A 22,795-nucleotide genomic window follows, 5' to 3' on the forward strand; every position below is an offset into this window, starting at 1 on the left:
GCAAAGGAAGTGCCCCAGACTAAGATAAGGCCCACTTTGTCATAAAAGTCATATAATTTTTTTATCATTGCTTAAATGTAGAAGTGGGAGATCCGATTAGTGAGGGAGCGCATTAAAATTAATTGGTAGAATTAGTTATTCAAATAACTAACTCACTGATGTGCAAGTCTTGTTACTGCTCTTCTGTGAGGAGGCTTAAAAGTCAAGTGCACTGGAAAAAAGAACTTGTCAGAAAGAAAACAAATATAAATGCTATAAAACCAATATTGGTTAGTGTATGTGGGACTGATTCTAACACGGAGTGTCACACGGTGGTTTCTATAGTCTCGATCACTTCCAGTTCACACTGTGAGGGCGACACAAGGGGGCATTCGTCTGGCTCCCAACTGCTGTCTGGATTATAATCTTCTTCAGAACTTAGCTCTGCCCCCTCCTCAGTGTCCTCATCACATGACTCCATAAAGGGAACCCCAACAGCATTGATCCCAGAGTCCTCAGAGCTGGAAGGGGAAGAGCAGTGATCTATTTTTGGTTTATTGCTCTCTTCTGAAATTAAGGCATTGCGAACAGCAAGCTCCTCAGGCTTCATTTTATGGGGCGCAGCAGGAGGCTGCCGCTGGACATAGCACATCTTCCCATTGATGCATTTCACACGGTAATTGTCGATAAAGAGGTCGGAAATTGTGCAGTATCGTGGGGAGTCAGGGGGTAATGGCAGCTGGAAGACAGGTGCAAACTTCAAGAAGTGTTCAGTGAGTGAGACCGAGATCTGAATCGTGTTTGTGGATTCCCTAGGTTGGATAGGTATTTCAGTGCTTGGAAGCTGTTCCACAGGAGTCATTGGCTGATAGACGTATTTACCTGTAAGGAATATAAAAATAACGGTTAAAAACCATAATTGCTACAAACAGATTATATCATCCTATTATTAATAAAGAATAAAAATACATGGTGTTTCACCAAACTGGTTTAAAAAACAAAAGAAAGCAGTCAGAAAACTCCTATGAAGAATATTTCACATTAATCTTGTCCTTTAAACGGGGATCAGTTCTGACAGATATTTCCTTTGATGAACTGAATTATTTTAACATATTAAATTAGCCTATTTTTTGTCAAAGTGAGTTGATTTTGTTCGTGTATTTGCATTTCCCTTTCTCTAGTCTCAAAACAGCCTCTGTGTAGTTAGTAGATGGAATTTTAAGGCAGAAAACAAGGGAACTCCAAAGCTCTGGGAGTGCCTATGGCATTTTGATTATCTGACTATGTAATAAGAAAATAGGATTATGTTGGTTGAATAGAGGACTCCAATGCTGAATTGAACAGGGACTCTGTAAAGCTATGCTAAAGAAAGAAACAAAGAGAAAAAACTGAAAACCAGTACTTTGTTATGAAAGACAGAAATCTGAGACCACTTCAAAGAACCATAAATGCAGCATTTAGTTTACATAATTACCTTCTAAAAGGTTTTAAGTCTTACTATGACTGTCACAAACTATAAAGCTCAATTACAGAACAGTTACAAGCACAAGGGTTACCTAAGAAGAAAAAAATAAGCTGTAAATTATTTAAATTTCTAATGCCAGAGCTGTAAGTTGGTAAAAACAAACCCCGCTTTTTGTACACATCTAATAGAATCCTTTGGGTATCCCAAGTGCTTTAGAACCTAGCAGAGCTACATAAGCAGGAGTGAAGCAAAGAAGTCATGTGCTTAAGAGCAGCTCAGACTGCAACATCCACCATAGGTGGAGAAGGAACACTGTTTATCCTACATCTTTTTTTCCCTAAAAGTACCCTGGACTCTAAGCTACCACAGTTGAGCTGTACGGACATCTGCATAACTTTTGTTCTGAAGGGGCGCACTCCCTCCCATGAGTAATGGACTGTGTGCGCTCAGCCAAGCCTTGGCGTGCACTAAGAAGTTACAGTCTTTTGATCCAGAGGCAAAGTACCATACGTGGTCATATGCCAGAGTGAATGTTTAAGTGTATAAGCAAGAAATTTAATATCAAAGACATGGATTTTTGTTGCACCTGCCCTCATTAGCATCTTGCTCTTTTTTGACTGTCTAGAAGTCTCCCAGTCCTGTGGCTTAACCATCCATACCACTTTCTGTAGCATCTCTCAAAATTATTATGAGCTCAGTATACACTGGAGCAGGGCTCCCCCCAAAGCAGGCCTTTGATGTTTTCACTGTCTGCCCCAGATATTCCCTCCCCTGACTTTCAACTCACACTAGTCAAAACTAGAACCAAAACGCACATTTCACAATGTATTTCATTTGAATCTCAAAAAAATCTCCCACTTACAGGACACTGGAGCCTCTCTAGCTGGATTGTTTCTAGCTGTATTTAGTTTGATTTCTATATTTGCTTTGGGAATTTTTTTAAACCCAGGCCTACCATAAGCCATTCTTTAGCAGATTACACGTGGTTGCCTTTTGAGGCTGCTAACCAGGAGGGGTTTTTGAGCAAGGGGACTGTTTCAAAGTGAATGGAAGGCATTTCCTCTTATTCTTACTATGAAGATGTAGCTTAAGAGGAAATACAGTTATTGGACAGCTTTCTGATGACGAGGTGCAGCACTGCCTAACATGGTTCAAAATGCAGATTTTGTCCTTTGAAAGCACAGGATTCTTTATTATTTCAGTCAATGCAAACATACAGCGCACATGTTGCACAGAGCAGAGACTTAGGACTCCGTGTGAGAACAGTGTCAGACCACAGCAACCCCAACCGGCCAGGGCAGGGAGTGCCTAATATTGCCACCTCTAGCAGACACAGAGCTGGATCTAGTGACACATCCAAGCTCATGCTCCAATACATCTGTTAGTCTATAAGGTGCCACAGGACACTTTGTTGCTTCATCCATGGTTTAGTAAGTCTTGCAAACAGTCTCCTACCTCTGTACAAGCTGGGAGTCATGGAGATTTATGTACATTTTTAAACTCTCAATTTGGCCTACATCCTGATCATCCTTTTCAAAAGCCCTAATGCATTACAAGGGTGTGAATTATCACAAGGAACAGTGTCACACAAACTCTCCTCACTTCAGTCCTGCCCTGGTACAGGGCTAGGCCAGGTACCAGCAGTGGAATTAATGACTGCATCATTTGTAGCCATCCCAGCACTGAGTGTTGTGGAGTGTAACATCAGATCCCAAAGCCAGAAGGAACCAGTGTGATCTAGTCTGACCTCCTGTGTAACACAGACCAGAGAACTTCCCCAGAATCATTCCTAGAGCAGATCCTTTAGAAAAACAGCCAAACTTGATTTTAAAATTGTCAGTGATGGAGAATCCACCAAAACCCTTGGTAAATTGTTCCAGTGGTTAATTATTCTCACTGTTAAAAATGTATTGTTTTATTTCCCATCTGAATTTGTCTAGCTTCAACTTCCAGCCATGGGATTGTGTTAGACCTTTCTCTGCTACACTGAAGAGCCCGTTATTAAATATTTGTCCCCCATGTAGATCAAATCACTCCTTAACCTTCTCTTTATTAAGCTAAGATTCAAAGCGCTCGATCTATCATCATTATAAAGCATGTTTTCTAATCTTTTCTCATGGCTCTTCTTTGAACCCTCTCCAATTTATCAACATCCTTCTTGAATTCTGGGCACCAGAACTGGCACAAGATTCCAGAAGCAGTCAAACCAGTGAACTAACAGCCATTGGACATGTGCATAGAGACAGGAAAGAGACTGAGACAGCTGCCTCCAGCATCCCACAGTTGCTTCTCTTTGATTCTTCTCACAGGAAGGACATGTCCCACTCATAGATTTCACATACTTGTGTTGAGAATTGTACCACGGATGGAAATCCTCACATATGATCAGATATATGGGGCCCCCAGGCAGTGGGATGAGATACCCTGGATGAAATAAGGTTTTCCTGCTCACTGATTCTAGGAGCTTGTGGACATTCCGATGCAGCTATCCATTGCTCTCTTGCTGCTCCCTGCTGCTTTTTTTTGGAGAAGGGGACTTCCCTCTCTCTCTGCTCTCAAGAAAGATGGCTTCTTCCCACCACACAAACCCTGAGTCCAGCGCATTCAGCATTCCTGCCAGCAGTTTAGCATCAGCCAGACAGAAATTCTGGCGAAACAAGCACTTCTGCAATTGCCCCGGAGTCCACTGCCATGGGCTACCAGTGAAAACACAACGGGCTTTTCAGAAGAGATCACAAGAGCCAGCCTAAAAGTGAAAAACTAGTTTTGCAACAAAAAAAAAAATCTACATTGTTTTCATTTAGAAGAGATCTTAACAGACCCAATGGGGGTTTCAAAAGTGTTTACACAATTCTACCCCTGATATTTGTCATTCAAAATGACTATCACACTTTTAGTTCACCTAAAACCAGATTTTTGGTGAACAAAAATTTTCAATTGTGTGTTTAATAGGGTTTTTTTAATTGTGAAAGACACAAAATTTTTCAAAAAACATTGATTTTTTGATGAAAAATTCATTTTCAAAAAGGACTTTTTTAAAAAAAGAAACCTTTAATTTGAAAAATATTGGCTGGCTCCAGTTTACACACAGTAGGTTTTTGTTTGTTTTCTAAAACCAACCACACTAGAAAATCAGGAATAAAGGACACAATTTAAGGTTATTATACCAAAGAAAATCCAGATTAAAAAAACCACCACCACACACTTGTACCCAATAGTCTACCACCACTCACTGCAGTGTGTGTAATTCTGATAGACAATTCCATTGTGCCATCAATGTCTGCCCAAATAAAAACTGAGTGATGAAGTTTCCTAATGCACACACAAGCAAAATCGAACTGCTTTGTCTTGGTTATTTTTAGTTTTTTCCCCTCACAGAACAAGGACAGTGACTGCCCTTCGCTGAGTTTTCACTGCACACCTGGCTGGACATTTTACCATTCAGCAGGTTGAACTGATGGGAATACTGACTTTACGTGAAGACCCCTGGAGAATTCGGAGTAGGGTCTCCCTGAGCTCTAACCCTTCTGGCCACTGACCCTGAATCCCTGGTTCAGCCACAGCTGTTAGATTGTCTTTCTGCTAGTCTCTGAGCCCAACATTCCAAGTGTATTATGTCCCACATTTCTCTGCTCCCACCATACCAAGGTCCCCGGACTTTGTTGCCTTCAGAAAGAGTACCAACACATTCATTGTTTTCTGCTGAACGTGGAGAAGAGCTGCTGACAAATGACCATGGTGAGTTGGCCATTCCTGACAATGCTGTTTAATAAACTGATCAATGACACTGTACACGACAGGAATCTCCATCTCCTGAGCCGTGAACAGTATGGGGTCTGCTACTGAAAATGTGTTTCAACCCACCTGTCATAGGCAATGGGGGTGCCAGTAGCAGCTGCGAGGCTCAGGCTTTGATCTTTCTCAAGCAACCCCAGGAGCTCCCTTACTGGTACATTAGGAAGAGTCTCCTTCACCCATGTGCATGGCACTAAGCACACCTGTGCACCAGTGTCCCACAATGCCGCTGCTTTAACCCCATTCAAAAGGCATCAAATAAGGTTGCCAACTTTCTACTCAAACAAAACTGAACACCCCTGCCCTGCACCCCCCCCCGACTCACTCCATCCTCCCTTTCTTCTGTCACTCGCTCTCCTCACCCTCACTCACTTGCTCATTTTCACCAGGCTGACTCGGGGGTTTGGGGTGCAGGACGGGGTGAGAGCTCTGGGATGGGACCAGAAATGAGGGGTTCAGGGTGCAGGCGTGGGATCTGGGCTGGGATAGGGGGTTGGGATGCAGGGGGGTGAGGGCTGCAGCTTGGGGTGCAGGCTTTGGTGTGGAGCTGGGGATAAGGGATCTGGGGTCCAGGAGGGCGCTCTGGGCTAGGGCTGAGGGGTTCAGAGTGTGGGAGGGGTCTCTGGGTTGGGGAAGGGGGTTGAGGTATGGGGGGGGGATGTGAGGGCGCCGCTTGGGGTGAAGACTCTGGGATAGGGGTGGGGATGAGGGGTTTAGGTTGTAGTAGTGTGCTCTGGGTTGGGACCAAGGATTTTGGAGGGCAGGAGGGAGATCAGGGCTGGGGGTGTGTGAAGGCTCTGGCTGGGGGTGCAGACTCCGGGATGGGGTTGGGAATGAGGGATTTGGGGTGATCTTGACAAACTGCAGAAAGTCTGAAATAAATAGGATGAAATTCAGTAAGGAACAATCAACTGCAGAAATACAAAATGGGAAATGATTGGCTAGGAAGGAGTAGTGAAGAAAAGGATCTGGCAGTCATAGTGGATCGCAAACTAATTATGAGTCAAAATGTAAAATGGTTGCAAAAAAAGAAAAAAAAAAAGGCAAATGTCATTTGGGGATGTATTAAACAGGAGTGTTGTAAGTGTAATTCTTCCACTCTACTCAGAACCGATAAGGTCTCAGTTCTGGACACCACCACACTTCATGAAAGATGTGGAAATTGGAGAAAGTTCAGCAGACAGCAACAAAAAAAAGATTACAAGATCTAGAAAACACAGGTGAAAGTAAGCCAGTACAGGCCGGTATGGCATACCAGCAAGAAAGTGGCTGAAGCATTCAGTACAAATGGGTAAAATAGGCTAAGTTTTAATCACAGCCAACAGCACTTTATAACTTGGCTGTGTAGTTGTGGCTCCAGTTCTCCCAGCTCTGTAATAAAACGACCTCCACAAAAGGAATAGCTCCCAGTGCTGTAGCACTGTCTACGCTACCACTTTACAGCGCTGAAACTTGCATCGCTCTGGGGGGTCAAGAAGCAATGGGTTTAAATTGCATCAAGGGAGGTTTAGGGAAATCATCTTAACTGTCAGGGTAGTTAAGGACTAGAACAATTTACCTAGAGAGGTTTTGGAATCTCCGTCATTGGAGATTTTTAAGAACAGGGTAGAAAACTGCCTGTCAGGGATGTTCTAGATAATACTTAATCCTGCCTCAGTGCAAGGGACTGAACTAGATGATCTAGAGAGGCCCCTTCCAGTCTGACATTTCTATGATTCTATGTCTAGTTCCAATAGTCCCATGGGTTTCTCAATTTCTTATTTATGGCAACTGTCTCTCGTGGGATCTTTGGACCTGGTTGGTCCCTTGAGGTCCCTTTGGAGCAACTGGATGTAGTTTCCCTTCCAGTCCATTCCATGGTGTATCATTATGATATCCAGATTAGTAGCGCTCTTCATTCCCACACTGCAAACAGTGGTTGCATTTATCACCTTTCCCCCTACTCTAGCAGTTGGGATGGCCTCACCTCTGAAGAGCTTTCTGTGGGATGGATTGGAGTGGTCTCCTTCTGTCATGATGGGGTATCTTCAGAACCAGCTAGATAACAGCCATCTCCATTTGTAGCTCTTACTTCTGTTAGGCTTCTCTTCAGTTCTCCAAGCTCATCCATTAAGTTGCTGACACAAGGGGTTTTTTTGTTTTGTTTTTTTTTAAATTGGTGCTGCTGTCTCGTCAGTGTCTGGCTCTCCAACAAGAAGGATCTGTTGTACTACATTGGGTCTGCAGCTCTTCATTGTGCCTCTCTTGCTACTTTGTGTTTTATTTCTTTTCCTGCCAGTTACAGAATTTAGTTTCTCCAAAAGAGCTTTACCTGTGACTGAGCTATCTTGGAGATAGTTCAGTCACAGATTAAGAGATTGTAAAGTCTGAATGTTGTTATTCTGCAGCCCACTGGAGACTGAAAGAAGGAACACATTTTGCATGAGGAGTGGATCGTATTTCAGAGTGGAATCAGCTTCCTGTGACAGAAGCAGTACTTTCTGTCACAAATCCAAGGCAAGTACCAGGAAATCCTGATGTGTATCTTTAGGACCCTGGACAGCACTGGAAAGATTATAATACAGTTCAGTTGCATCCATCGCTTCACAGTAGGATCTTAAAATTCTCAGCTTTGGTAATGTCATGGTACTATTTCCTTCCATCTAACTCCAAGCGCTTGTTCCAGGGGTAATTGCTTTAACCACTGCTTCCATTACATCAAGGTTCTGCATAGCCCGTTCATGGTCTTGTTCTTATCTGTACTAGAAAAACTTCATCCAACCTTCTGATTCAAACAGCCAATCTGTCCTGTCACTTTGAACTCCATTTGTAGCAGGGGTGCACACTGCAGAGCTCATACTGCTGTTTCTCTCTCACTGGGATTGCATTCTCTCCGGTTTTCTTCCTTAGTGGCCAACTGACTAGGTCCAGTGACAGAGACTTGATTAATATATCTAATTAGAACTAACTAGGTTTTTGCTATAACTCTGCTTCAATTCTCTCCTGAAACATTTAAGTGATCACAAATAGTGAGATCTTCAGTCTATAGCTGGTAAAACTGCCTCTCTAGCTGTATGCATATATTTTCCAGCTCAGCACTAGCCATTTTGTTTCCTGTGCTCAGTACATCCCCTACCCTACACCTACTTGCAGGTGCTAGATGTACAGCTTTTTAGATTCTGTTCTCTGGAGGGGTGTTTTCCAGCTTCAGAGACCAGAAGCTCACAACCCCTCCTGGCTGGCTTGCCCAAGTGTAAGTATCTCAAAATGCGGATCCTATCCTCTGAAAACACAGAATACTTTTATTATTTTAGTTAATACAAACATACAGCATATGCCTGTAACACAGCTCCAAAATCATGGTGTTTGTTCCCATGCCACAGCAAGGGGACAGGGAATGTCTAAAAATTACCATCTCTGGGGACACATTGGAGGTTTTTCCAAAAAGTTCAACCACTGTGCACTCCCCCTTTGGTGTGTGCCTTACAATTCCAGGAGTAGGGAACGCAGGGTATTATTGGCATGTGCATACTATACATGGAATGTGAATGTGGTTCCCCCTTGTGCAGGCCAACACACCTTTTGTGTTTTCTTCTGGTGTCCTTGAATGATGCCCACATCTAAGCCAACCCCTTTGTCAGGCTCCTGCTCCATTCAGAGGACTTTCTGAACTATATGTGGTTTTCTTCACTTTGTTTGAGGAAAAAGATAGCATAGTCCTAAATAAGTATAGCCAAATAATGTCATATGATAAAAACCATGGTGAATACAGTACAGCTTAATACGCTTAGAGCGGGGACTGGAACATCAGGAAACACACATTCTATACCCGATTCAGTATTGGGCAAGTCAGTTAACATCTGAGAGCTAAAACCCACAGAGATAATACCCACCTTTATGTAAAGTACTTTGAGAGAATTACATCTCAAATATTATTGTTGGGATGGTGCCATTTTATTGTGAATTACTGTGGCTGATATGAATGAATGTGCTAAGCATGAGTTTGGTATGACTCGATACGTCTGAATTTGCTAGAGGATTCTGGGGGCAGGATTCTCTTAGCATCAGACAGTGGAAATTTACTGAAAGTGCTAAAATTGCACTTGAATGGTTAATAAAGGCTCTATCTGTGTGTATGTTTCAACATCGACCTTTGGAATATATCAGCCGAGAACCAGCTCGCCAGGTAAAGAAAATGTAAAAACATGCTATCAGTGAGCTTGGTACAGGCTGACCTGGGTCAAAATAACCCCTCTGAATGGCATCACGCTAAGGGCTCAAGTGAATGTTTGATGAGAGAGTAAACATCAATTGATATTTCATCTGTCTCCATTTTGCAGCCTCTTTCTAAAATATTAGAGAAAACCAGTGATGAAATGCCTACAGGGGATATTTCTGGGACCTGTGACTCCTTTGAGAACAAAAGGTAAAAATACTAAGCAGAGTAAATTAGTTAGCTCCCCAATTAACATCAGAAGAGATCCATGATGCTGTAAGACAGAAGGCCTTGGGGTAACCAAGAGCCTGCTTCAGGGCACATTTGACAGACCAAGTACCTGAGAGGGGAGAAGAAGAGAAGACAAGAAGTCTCCATCTAGGTAGCTATACCTGCTTTGTGTGCCAATCAGGATATTGTGTAAGGCCAGCATTGTTACGGAGATTTTATGTTTGAGGAATTAAGGCTTATTAGGGAGATGTGTATTCTATAACCCTGTTTGTGAGATTCCTTCTCAAATAACTTACTCAAATACTCAAATAAATTAAGCATACTGTTTTCAGATTTTCACTGGTACCAGTAACAATCCGCCCAGCTGTGGGCCATTAAAGATCCGTTTCAACAATTATGATATATCCAACATGTGATTACTAGGACGGTAGTTACAGTATAATAATGAGTTGCCTGATTGATCTATGATGTCAAAGATTCTGGGCAATCACCAAGTATAAAGAGGTTTGGTTTGCACTGTCTGGGTTTCCTTTTCTAGCACTGTCATTGTTCAAATACAAGGGAATTCTTGGTCAAAAACGTTAAGGCTCCATAACCAAAGAAGCTCCTTAGTCATGCATTTTTCCCTCATATTTTTTACTTTCAAAAAATTAAATTACATTACAAATTTCTACCCTTCCTTTATAATCTCTCCATTCTAAGCAGAGACTTCACAGCAGGATATTGTAAGGCTGATGCATCTCAGTAAGATTTCTACAAACTACAGTGGTTATGATATGAAAATAACAAAGAAAGAATATTTTAGATGCCCCCATCTTTCTCTATACATGATTAAAAAGCCACCACAGGCTTCTCAATGCCTTAACAAAGTGAGTTGTATTGTGGTGAAGGGACATGCTAGCCATTACTGATTTATGCTGTGAAGCTGTACCAATGTTGGTCCCAGGATATTAGAGGGACAAAGTGGGTGAGGCTTCTGTTGGTGAGAGAAACAAGCTTTCGCGCTTATCTCATACAAGAAGAGCTCTGTGTAAGTTCTAAAGCTCGTCTCTCTCACCAACAGAAGCTGGTCCAATAAAAGATAGTACCTCACCCACCTTGTCTCTCTGATAGATTTATGTCAAACATGAAAGAAGAACTTCCTGTATAGGGCTTCTCTGTTGCCAAATGAGTTCTGCTGGGATCTGGAGGCAAGATATGAACAGAAAAGGTTGGAAAATGCTTTAAATTATGCAACAATTGGTATAAAAGTTGCTCTATGTTTCAACAGAAGGCTCTGTCTTTCTTCAGTCACAGTCCTTCGCTTACTTTGGTTTCCAACACTCATATTTCAACTGTTATTCTAGTTTTCTTTTTTCTTGAAATTGGACTTGGTTTACCGACTTTATAAAGCTTGTGTATCCCTCCAGCTTAGGGAGGCTGAGAATATGGGGAAATATTGATTAACGCCTTGGCCAGGGAACCTGGGGTACGGAAGGATAGACCCTTCTCCTTTCTAGTGCCAGAGCACATGGGAGGCATTTATAGTTAGACACCAAAAAGCCAGGGGCCAATGCAAAGGCTGTAACTCTCAAGCTCGGTCCATGGAAAACACTGAGGAATCCCAGAATTGGGAGCATGGGGCTAGCTTCACAGCTGGCTGATACCCCTTCCCAGTGGAGGGGACAGCCCCATTTTTTGTATCTGACTTTGGCTAGTAGGCTTCATTCTCTGGTTATTAGATATTTGTTAGATTTCCAAGCCTTAGCTACGGATGTTGGGGTGGGCGAGAGAAACTGATGCAATAAGCAATAAAAAATAAGTCTATGCAGGGAAATGTATAATGCAGGGAAAGCGAGAGAGCAAGAGAAGACTTACAGCGTGCTGGAATGTTTAGTTTGTTGGGGAAATTACTGTTCACTTTAGATGGGAAATAATGTCCTCAGCTTCAGGAGTTCTCTCTGACCATTGCTAACAAAGTGTGAAAAAACCACAGATTAGTGTTTTCCATTGTGAACCTGACACAGTTTGATACATACATGGGCAGCTGATCAAAACTGCTGAATTCACGTTAGGTGTTTACATTTGGAGTCTTTTCTTTGCACTCAAATATATAAAAAAAACCCACCACTCTATGGTACAAGATATATGTAGAAAAGTCTTGAACTTCCATCTATATGTTCAAAGTAATAAAGTTTATAACTCTGTCAGAGTCAATGGTGGATTCTCTGTAACTTGGAAGTCATTAAATCATGATTTGACAACTTCAGTAACTCAGCCAGAGGTTGTGGGTCTTTTGCAGTAGTGGGTGAGCAAGGTTCTGTGCCCTGGAATGTACAGGAGGTCAGACTAGAGGATCTGACCTTAAAGTCTGAGTCAACAGCCTTGTTTTCCCATATATGGGGGTGGGGGGTGCAGCAGTCTAAAATACTCTTCTGAAAGAAAAGCTGAGATATCAAAATGAGGGTAGGGAACAGATCAGGTGTTATCTGAGATGTTTGCTGTTTATTACTGCATGCTGCTAGCAATGGCATAATTCACAATATGTCTCTGAAATCTTCCACGCTGGCACTAATTTCAGGGTAGAAGGGAACAATGGCTATTCTATTAACAGAGGATTCTCAGCTATATTGTTTGACCTTGTAGTAGCTGAAAATACGTTCAAACATATCCCAAGACAAGCCATGAAGAGTAGCATAATGGAGAGTTGGAATCACCTTAGGCAAAAAACTCTACAAACCTTTACACAAAAACACACACCCAGATGAGCTCTGCATGTTATGAAAAATAAATCTTCTACATAAACTGATTTCTGCTGCTGTTACTGGCACCTGGAGCATATCTTTAAAAAGCAGAGAACATATTTTATTTTTAAAAAGACAGCTAATTTTAAGCCCAAATTGATTTTTTTTTAAACATACAGACAAATGAAATGTTTGTTTTACGTGATCAGTTCTCTCTGAGAAAGCCAAGGCCACCAAGCTCTGCAGCTAGGAAGGGTCAGTCAGAATGGAGATGATGAGAAGGTATACTCCCTGAAGGAATCATGTACAAAAGCTGTGACAAGTAATGTTAGCCTCCTTACTCTAACGTAATGACTGTAAATGTAACCAACTATATATACTATATACCTACTGACAAAAACATATAGAATTTCAAAGAAAATAACCTTCAGTTTATTAAAAATATCACCTCACACAAAGCAGGAATGGTTGCATTGGAGGGCATCTCCTTTCTATGGAAAACAAATCAACTAAAGTCTAATTTACCTCTTTCTATCTTAAAGGCCAGGACCATCAGTTCTTATACCAAGGACACAGGGCCTAACACAACTCCCACTGAAACAGATAGAATCTTTTCACTGACGTTAATACAAGTTGGATCAAACCCTTAGTGAGATGTTTTTCCCCACCTATCTTTAACAATTTATATATATTTTAATCTGTCATTTAATGTATATTTTTAACTCATAATTACACAATGAGCTGAAGGATGCTGCTACGGAATACCATTTCCACTGATGAATGCTTGCTGTAACTTACAATGTTTTGTCAAGATGCAGGTATTGAACCAGGTAAATGCACAGGAAATAGTTTGTTGGAACACTTGCCATTTCTGCTTTTGTGGAAAATGTAGCTCTGCTAAGAAAAACCTGGGACACATCTAAGATGTGCTCTTTTCTCCTTTTGGTACTGGGCTTCTGGTCCAAAAGTTGGAAAATAATCAGCAATGTAGCTAGTGGGGTACAGGGGAAACAGCCGCTTCCCCTCAGCACATTTTCCAAAAGCGGCGCCTTTTTGCACAGCCAGCACTGGGCGCTGGACTCTGAGTCCAGTGCCGGGTTTTGCATGAGGCCGCCGGCTTGCTCTCGGCACCTCCTCGTTCCCCCTGCATCCCCAGCCCTGCTCACTTGCTGGCTCCGGGGCTGCCAGGAGTTCATCAATGTTCACTTCATCCGGCATCTCTGCCTCCTGCAAGGAGACGGGGCTCAGGAGTGGGCGGGGGGGGGGGGGGGGGGGGGGGCGGGTGATGCAGACTTCAGGGGTGGCCTGGGGCCTTGAGGAGCATGGACAGCCCTCCCCCTACACACACACACACTCTGATCCTGTGTCAGCCCTGCCTAGTCCCCACAGGAGAGCCTCTGGACAGAGACTGAGGAGTTCGCTGGATTTGCAACAAGTAAACAGCTGGGGCGGGTGTGCAGACTCCCTGAACCAGAAGCGTGCATGTGTGTGTGTGGGATGTTAGTGAGGCTGGGTAGCTGCCTGTAGGGCATTTCTCGTGCTTGCGAACGGAAGAGTTGCCACTAAGGGATGAGGTATAGAGAGGGAGAGGTGGGACACAGCCCCTCCCCACAACAGAGGGAGCAAGGAGAGGCAGCACAGCCAGCAGAGACAGAAGGGAAGAGGTGGGGCCAGAGTCTCTTCGCTTTTGGCCACACTGCTCTCCCGCAAGCCTTCGAAGCAGCTGCAGCTCCAGGGCTGGCAGGTTGCAGCCATGCCGCTTGGCCTCACCCTCTCAAGCAGGTTGTGGCCTTGCAGCCCAGGTGCCGGAGCACACTGCGGCCATGCCGCCCGGCCCAGCCTGCTGGAACATGCTGCAGCCGCACTGCCTGGTCTGGCCTGCTGGAGCAGGCTGTGGCCACACTGCCCTGTCTACTGGAGCAGCTCCAGCCAGGTCAGAGACATCCTCCTCCAGCCCTCCCCAGATAAGGGATGGGATGGGGGTAGAGGTGGGATCATGTGGGGGGTGGTCACAGGAGTTACTCCCCTGACTCCCAGCTTCTCCCCCCAAAAAAATTTCCCCACCAGTCGCTGTCCTAGCCCGTCAAGGTAAGCAGCTGGCACGCTGGGACACTTTGTTTACTTAGGTTTACCTCTGTGCCTGCAGATGCTCAAGGTAAACAAACCATCTCAGACCACCAGTGGCTTTTCCTGATGGCCCAGGAGCCAAAGTTCTCTGATCCCTGAACTATAATTATAAATTTTTCATTTTTAATTATCCATCTTGGGCACTGGCTTATAAATGAACTGGCTTATGGTCGAATATATACGGTATATCAAAACAATGTAATATTGGACTGTTAAGAAGGTACCCCTCCTAATAGTACCCACCATCACCAGATAAGCAAGGTGTCATAAATAGATAGCTAAGGGTTAATGTTTCTTTTACCTGTAAAGGGTTAACAAAGGAAACCAAACACCTGACCAGAGGACCAATCAGGAAACTGGATTTTTCAAAGTCAGGGAGGGAATTTTTGGGGTCTGAGTCTTTTGTCTGTTTCTCAGCTATGAGAAGGTCTTTTTCTATCTTCTAATCTTCTGTTTCCAAATTGTAAGTACAGGTAGAAAAACAATATAGGCTTTTATGTTGTTTTGGTTGTATTACATGTGTGTAGCTTGCTGGAATGTTTCAAAATTGGATATCTTTTTGAATCAGACTGTTTATTCATATTTTTCTATAAGCAATAGCCCTGTATGTCACTGACGCAGAGATTATATTCTTATGTCTTTCTTCTTTTATATAAAGTTTTCTTTTTAAGACTTGTTTGAGTTTTTTCTCTCTGGGTAGGCTAAGGAACGAAGGGGAGGAATTCTCTTTGTGTTAAATCTACGGAGGGTGAAACTCTGCAGCACCAGGGAATTGGTGGAGGGGGAGGAGAGATAGAATCTTTTCTGTTTCCTTGTATTTGGGGTTTGTCTCTTTGTGGAATAGAGGAGACAGTGCTTCTTGGTATTGTGATGTAAAGAGATTGCATCAGTACTCTCAGGTTAGCCCAGAGAGGAAAGTCTGGGTGGGAGAGAGAGGGGAAGGAAGTGGGTTATTTCCCTTTGTTGTGAGACTCAGAGTCTCTGAGTCTTGGGGTCTCTCCAGGGAAGGTTTTGGGAGACCAGAGGGAGCCAAAACCCTGGAATTTTTGGATGGTGGCAGCAAAATCAGATCTGAGTGGTAATTGAGCTTAGAGGGGTTCATGCTAGCTTCTCAGGTTATGAACGCTAAGGTTCAAATCTGAGTAGGAAGCTACGACACAAGAGAATCTCTTAAGATGGTTAAGAAAATTTTGCTTGATGCCATTCGGCTGGCAAGGAATCACTTAAACTTGTGAATTGGTAAAATTATTACTTCTATTGTTTTGCCTTTATGGTCCCTACTTCTCTATTATTTATCTATATTTTTTTTTATTGTCTGTTGCATAACTAATTCTGTAAGATTTAAATCAATTAAGGTGGTGAGGTATGATTGGTTAAAGAATTATTTTGTAATATTTTAGTTAAATGATTGGTTAAGGTATAGCTAAGCAAGACTCAAATTCCACTACATAAACTGGGGTCCACAAAGGAGCCCAGCTGAAGAAAAAGAAGGAGGAAAGACCTGGAAGAAAGAAAAATTAAAAAGAAGAATTACTCACCTCAAAGACACAGCCTAAGATCAGAGTAGCTAAGACTCCTCTGCACGACCATGACGCACAACAAAGTTATAGACGAGACTGACCTTGCCTGGCCAACAGGGAAAGTCCACCTCCATGATCAGGATTGGTGAGCTTAGCATGTGTATTCTGCTTGGTAATTGTTAATAAATATAAGATAACGATATTACTGTGTAAGCCTCTTTCACCAGTCTAAGATCCTGCAAACCCGCAGAAGAGTATACCCTTAGCCCTAGGAACTGGATACGGGTGGATACTTAAATTGACCAGCTTTTGCCCTGAGCCCAAGATGGCAAAGGGTGGGATACCTAAATCAACCAGGTTAGGCCTTGAGCTCCCAGAAGGGTAAAGGTGGGGTGTCCTACAGTGTGTGGGTAACAGTGCCTCTTGAGTCCTTGATCGGCGATTTCTAGTTAACAGTACCTGTTCAACCCACACATGTATCCTATGCCTCCTAGTGGCAGACACCAAGGCTATAAAAGGATATGCGGGTGAACCACCCTCAGTTCTGTCTCTACCCAGTCATCCTTTAGCAAATAACTGAAGCAGAGGGGAAGAAGGGTGGGTAGTGGAGCAGCCACAGGGACACATCTCAAAAGAGCTATAGTTACTGCATAGGGTTAGTACATTTCCTTCTTCTTTCAGTAGTGCCTCTATGAGTGCTCCACTTCAGGTGACTTCTGAGCAGTACCCCCGGGCCTAGAAGAAGGGTGCTTTGGAACAGGATCCAAAACTGAAGACAGTACTGCAGAGCCATGCGTTGCATGTGATCTGAAAACACACTTGGGGCTGAGATAGGCCGAAGGGAAGCACTCAGTACTGAAAATGATCTTCGCCTATGGAGAACTTTAGGTACTTCCTGTGCAATGGGTGTATAGTTATATGGAAGGAGGCATCTCATAGGCAGAGGGATGAAAATAAATCCACTTTCTCTAGAGAAGGACTTATAATTGCTAAAGTAAACATCCTGAACTTTTGAGGCTTCACAAACTTGTTCAGTTGTCTTAGAATTAAGATCAGCCTCCAGCCTCAGTACTACTTTGGTACTAGGAAATATTTTGAGTAGAACCCCCAGTCCCTGTAAGGGGAAGGGACCAGTTCTATTGCTCCTAGCTGAAGAAGAGAGTCCACTTCCTGCCTTATTAGAAGCTTGAGAGAGGATCAGGGAAGTGGGATGGAAGAGACGGAGTGCCAACAACTGAATGGTGTAGCACAATGTTATGACATCCAAGCATCATTGGTTCATGGTGATCCGCTCCCTAGCCTAAAGGGCAGGACATGCGCTAAAAGACACAACTGTAAAATCAGAGGAGTGGGAAAATTTGAATCCTTGACCAACTCATCAAAACTGCTGTTTAGATGATGCCTGGGTGGTCGTGGAGGGTGGTTGGGCAGCCTCTTCCTCTGAAACCTCTCTCTCTCTGAGGGGTTCCCATGGGACTTTAGTACCCCAAGAACTGAGCATGGTGAACGCTTCTTGCTCATGCATGTGTAATCTGGGTTAAAATGTCTGACAAAAAAGGGAGCAAGCTTGTTGGTGGATAAATGAGAGATGAGGAAAACAGATGTGCTCACCTCACCTCACCAATGGTGTTGAGCCCTGTGATTAGGCAAACCCTGGGGATGGAAGGCTGACTAAGCCAATTGGAGGGGAGATGAGAGGAGGACTGCTCTATCTGAAGGGAGCATGGATGATCCCCTGCCTGGTGTGTTGCCTATTTTGCCCTGAAAAAGGTTTGCCAAACTACTCTGGGAGAGAGCAACTGGTCTTGGAAACACTGAGAGGGCCCCCTACACCGTGGGGACTTTTCCCACATGAGTACTGCTTGTTGCTGCCACAGAGAGGTTGGCCCCTTGGGCAATCAGCACCTTCATCACCTCACCCCACTTAAGCAGCTTCAGGCCTGCAATGCTTCATCAAGGTATGTGGATTCCTCTATGTTACAGAACCCACTAGTATGGAATAAACTGAATTTGTGAATCCAAAAAAATCAACCCTGGAGATTGTTTCTTGCGAATATATGCTGCTACTGCTGTATCCTCTCCAAATCCATCATCCCTTTCCTTTATATTTTATCCTTGTAAATAAAGTGTACATTGATTGCTGGTTCATCCATTATGGAGGTATCAGAAAAGTACATGTATGAGATATCAGGCTAGGCATAATGGTAAGTACTTGGTCAGGGATAATTGAAACCAGAGAGGCAGCTTGTGGGTGGAGGGATAGAGCATGTGCAATTGTACGTGGCTTAACTCTTCATTTCTTGACAACTCTTCACTTCTTTTGCAATGTTACATTATGACTGTAGCAACCTTAACTACTTCACAACAACTTTTTTTGGATTAATGGAAATACAGAGTATGCCTGCTCTATGACAATATTCCTAGCTCTGACCCTATGCTAGCTGAATTAATTATTGTCTAGAACTATTCCTTTGAAAAGAAAGAAAATTTTTACCTTGGGGCCTGAATGGACGTTGTGCCTATAAGAGTATAGTACTGAACTGAGTTTCCACGTGGAATACCTGACAGAGGAAGAGATCAAATTATGTCTCTTAAAAGCCTCGACATGAGTGAGTGAAATGTTAATCAGCGGCTTCCTTGAGAAGTGTCTCTGTGACGTGGTGTTGCCTCTTGCTGTTAAAGTGCTCCGTGTGGTTGTTCTCCTGAACACATTTGGATTCCGACTACTCATTTTGTAAATTGTGTAGGCAACTTAACCAGCCTGTTATGAAATTGTAGCTTTCAAAAGCAAAACAACAGTTGTCTACCCATTTCCCACAAGGAAACTGCCTCTCAGTGTAGCTGGGCCAAACCCTTGCTTTGCTGTCAGACACCATGAGAAAGTATCACACTACCATTTAACTCCTTTTTTTGATATCCATAAAAGGGGAATTCTTTTCCACCAATTCTACTAAATGAAATTTTTTTTTTATTAAAACAACATTAAAAATCTAACTATGGATCCTGGATTTTGTTTCCATATATTTCTTTCCAATTTTTTTTTTGTAAAACCACTCTTATCCTTCATTCCTATTGTAATGCTGAACTCTCTCCTATGATTGCTTCCCACCATTTTCTTTCTTATTCCTTATTTCCTTTTTCACCCCGTGTATTTTGCAACCTTTCAATAATTTCATATTACCCCATAGTTTTGTTTCTTCTCTGCCCTCAGCTCTTTCTGCACTTGCTGTGTCTCTCACTCCCCGTTCTCTCACATAAATTCCTTCTATAGATTTATGTCTGGATCAAACACACTTGGAGAAAATCTCACACTTTTTCCTTGGGGTTTATATGTTACTGCACCTTTGTCATTTTTATCCTCCTTTTTATCTTCTTTTCAAGGCAAATCACATAGATCTTGGTTTAGAGATTCAAATCCTTATTGCTATGGGCTTCCATTAGAGGATGAGATGCTGCCTGTCCCCTAAGTTACCCCTCCAAGTCAGGAAGTAAGTAAATTCACAGCACTGAGGTGAAACCATAGCTGTCCCCTTCTGCATTGGTCAGGCCAGTGCACTTATACAATCTTATCTTCCTGTCCATGCTAGCCAGAGATGTACAGAAAACCAGGCTCCCAGGTATTGTAGAATACGGCAATGTTTCGCAAACTGTGGATCCTAACTCACCAGTGGGTCATGGGAAGGTTCTAGATGGGTAAATCCAGCCCTGGATGTGGTGACCAAACACTGGACCTAGACAAACACACACTTCTCCCGGCCAAGTGCAGAAGAGAGGCCTCCAGAGTGGTGGGGGTTGTTAGGAGAGCAAGCCCACACTCACCTGCATTGATGGCTCCTGGCTCCCAGGGCTGGGCCTGGCTCCCCATTCCAACTGTTCTGACTTGGTGCACTACTCAGACACTGCAACCCTGTGTGCCTGAGTGCAATGTCTGGAGCCGGTCCCAGCCCCGTGGGACAGGACCTGCCACTGCAGGGATGAGTGCAGGGCAGGCTTGCTTTCAACCCACCTCCCACCTGTCTTTCCCTCTGCATCGGGCCAGGATTAGGGCTGTCAGCCACACACACAAAAGACAAAATGCAGTTGGTGGGTCGCCTCAGTAAAATATATGGGAAGTAGTGATTGTGTGCGCGCATGGTGCAGGGCAGAAGGGGCACGTGTTGTTGTAACTACAGAATTCTTTGCATTTCTAAATTACAAATATCCTTGTCCAGAAATCTGAGGCTTTATCACTGCTGAAACATACATTTCCAACTGAAAAGCAGCATACCACACTACTGGAGTTAACTACAACAGCTACTTGTACCTGATGGACCATGCCTTGGGCCCATCACACTCCTGAAGGTGCAGTAAGGAAGGCACCAGTCTTGAGGTAAGCATTGGTGGACATGGCTTTCACAGAAGAATTTTACAGCATTTGAATGAATATTATCCTGACTGTCCACATTTAAATGAACACAATTTATTTAATCATGCTGCTGAAATGCTGTGAACTAAGACTGCATTAGTGCAAATGAAACAGAATTTGAACATGACCATTTTGTGTTCATTAGCCCAATTAAGAAAAAGTAACTCACAGCATAAATGTTGAAAAGATTTTTCTTTTTTTAGAAATGTCACTGTTAATAATTGAAGATGTTAGTAGCAGGTCATTAAAAAAATATGTGCTAGTATTTTAAAAAACATTACAGGATACACAAATTATTCTAGCACCAACAGTCCTTTATGCCCAATGAACAAACAATAAAAGTGCCTGTAACAACAAAATAGCAAGACTATTTATGGCATGGTGTATAATAAAAGTGGATATTACAACCAAATAGTAAGATTACTGGTTGCATGGTTAAAAAAATAATCTAAACTAGTTTATAAGATCTTTTATATTGACAGAGTACTTTTCAAATATTAAAGAAACAGTTTTGAAAATTATATAGTGACATTATTAAGCAATGCGAAGTACAGACATATCCAAGACAAAAGACCTGGTAGGAATGGGGGGACTTTAACTACCCAGATATCCATTGGAAATGTTCTTAGAATGGATTGGGGACAACTTTTTGTTTCAGAAAGTGGAGGAAGCAATCGGGGGGAAGCCATTTTAGACTTTATTCTGACCAACAGAGAGGAAATGGTTGCGAATCTGAAGGTGGAAGACAATTTGGGTGAAAGTGATCATGAAATGATAGATTTCATGATTTTAAGGAAAGGGAGGAGTGAGAACAGCAGAAGAAGAAAAATGGCTTCAAAAAAGCAGATTTTAGCAAACTCAGAGAACTTGTAGGTTAGATCCCATGGAAAGAAAATCTAAGCGACAGAGAAGTTCAAGGAGAGATGGCAGTTTCTTAAAGAGACAGTATTGACGGCACCACTGCAAACTATCCCAGTGCAAAGGAAAGATAGAAAGAACAGCCAGAGGCCAATATGGCTTCATCAGGAGCTCTTTAATGACCTGAAAAGGAATCCTGTAAGAAGTGGAAACATGGATGAATTGCTAAGAACAAAAGAATAGCACAAGCCCTTGGGGACAAAACCAGAAAGGCTAAGGCACAAAATGTATTACACACCTAGCAAGGGACAGAAAAGGTAATAAGAAGAGGTTCTTTAAATACCTTAGGACAGGGACAGTTAATAGGCGGACTGCAGGACAAATCCAGACTGTCAAACACATTTGAATGGACCTCCAAATCTTCTCATTTACTTATCATCATCAGGTTTTTTGTGTTATTTTCTCTGGAGTCTGAACCTTGGCTATACCTTGACCAAGAAATTTGGATCTTGACAAAAAATAATTGACTACCCCTGCTTTAGGAGCAAGAAAAAGACAAAGAAAAAAGTGTTAGTCCTTTACTTAGTGGGGAAGGAGAGCTAATAACATCAAGAAGGCTGAGGTGTTTAATGCCCATTTTGCTTCAGTCCTTGCTAAAAAGGTTAATGGCGATCAGATACTCAACACAATATTAACAAGAAGGTGGAAGGAATGAAAGCCATAATAGGGAAAGAACAGAATATTTAGATAAGTCCAATGTATTCAAGTTGGCAGGGCCTGATGAAATTCAGCCTAGGATACTGAAGGAATCTTAACCATTAGCTATTATTTTTCAGATTCATGGAGGAAGGGAGAGGTCCCAGAAGACTGGAAAAGGGCAAACATGGTACCTATCTTTAAAAAGGAGAACAAAGAGGATCTGGGGAATTATAGACAGGCCAGTCTAACTTCGATATCTAGAAAGATACTAGAACAAATGATTTAACCACCAATTTGTAAAGAGCTAGAAGATAACAGGGGAAATTACAAGTTAAACCGGAGAAGATAGGGATTAAAATCAGGATTGAAAGGTGGAAAAGAAACTAATTTAAGGAGCAACTACAGCAGGTCATACTGAAAGATGACCTGTCAGGCTGGAGGGAGGTTACTAGTGGAGTTCCTTAGGGATCAGTCTTGCGATCAATCTTATTTAACATTTTTATTAATGACTTTGGCACAAAAAGTGGGAGTGTACTAATAAAATTTGCAGATGGCACAAAGTTGGGAGGTATTGCCAATATGGAAGAGGACTGGAATATCATACAAGAAGATCTATATCGCCTTGTAAACTGGAATAATAGAAATGGGATAAAATTTAATATCCCATTACACCCAGGTCTTTCTCCTCCTCTTTTGCTTCCAACTGATACGTCCCCAATTTATAGCAATAACTCTCGTTGTTAATCTCTGAGTTGTTAATCACTCAGAGATTAACAACGAGAGTTATTGCTATAAATT

The 22,795-nt window shown here is 42.6% G+C and overlaps 1 protein-coding gene across 1 annotated transcript; it reads right to left on the minus strand.

The window, feature by feature from the left end:
* Window positions 1-212: 212 nt before the first annotated feature.
* Window positions 213-13,606, minus strand: C8H3orf70 (chromosome 8 C3orf70 homolog). The gene is made up of 2 exons (XM_075068957.1): window positions 13,555-13,606; window positions 213-861 (listed from the first exon to the last, which is right to left on the minus strand). Exons 1-2 carry the CDS (start codon window positions 13,604-13,606, stop codon window positions 305-307), a joined length of 609 nt encoding a protein of 202 aa, XP_074925058.1. The 3' UTR covers window positions 213-304.
* Between the last annotated feature and the right edge of the window lie 9,189 nt (window positions 13,607-22,795).

Source organism: Chelonoidis abingdonii, chromosome 8, assembly GCF_003597395.2.
Source record: "Chelonoidis abingdonii isolate Lonesome George chromosome 8, CheloAbing_2.0, whole genome shotgun sequence".
NCBI lineage: Eukaryota > Metazoa > Chordata > Testudines > Testudinidae > Chelonoidis > Chelonoidis abingdonii.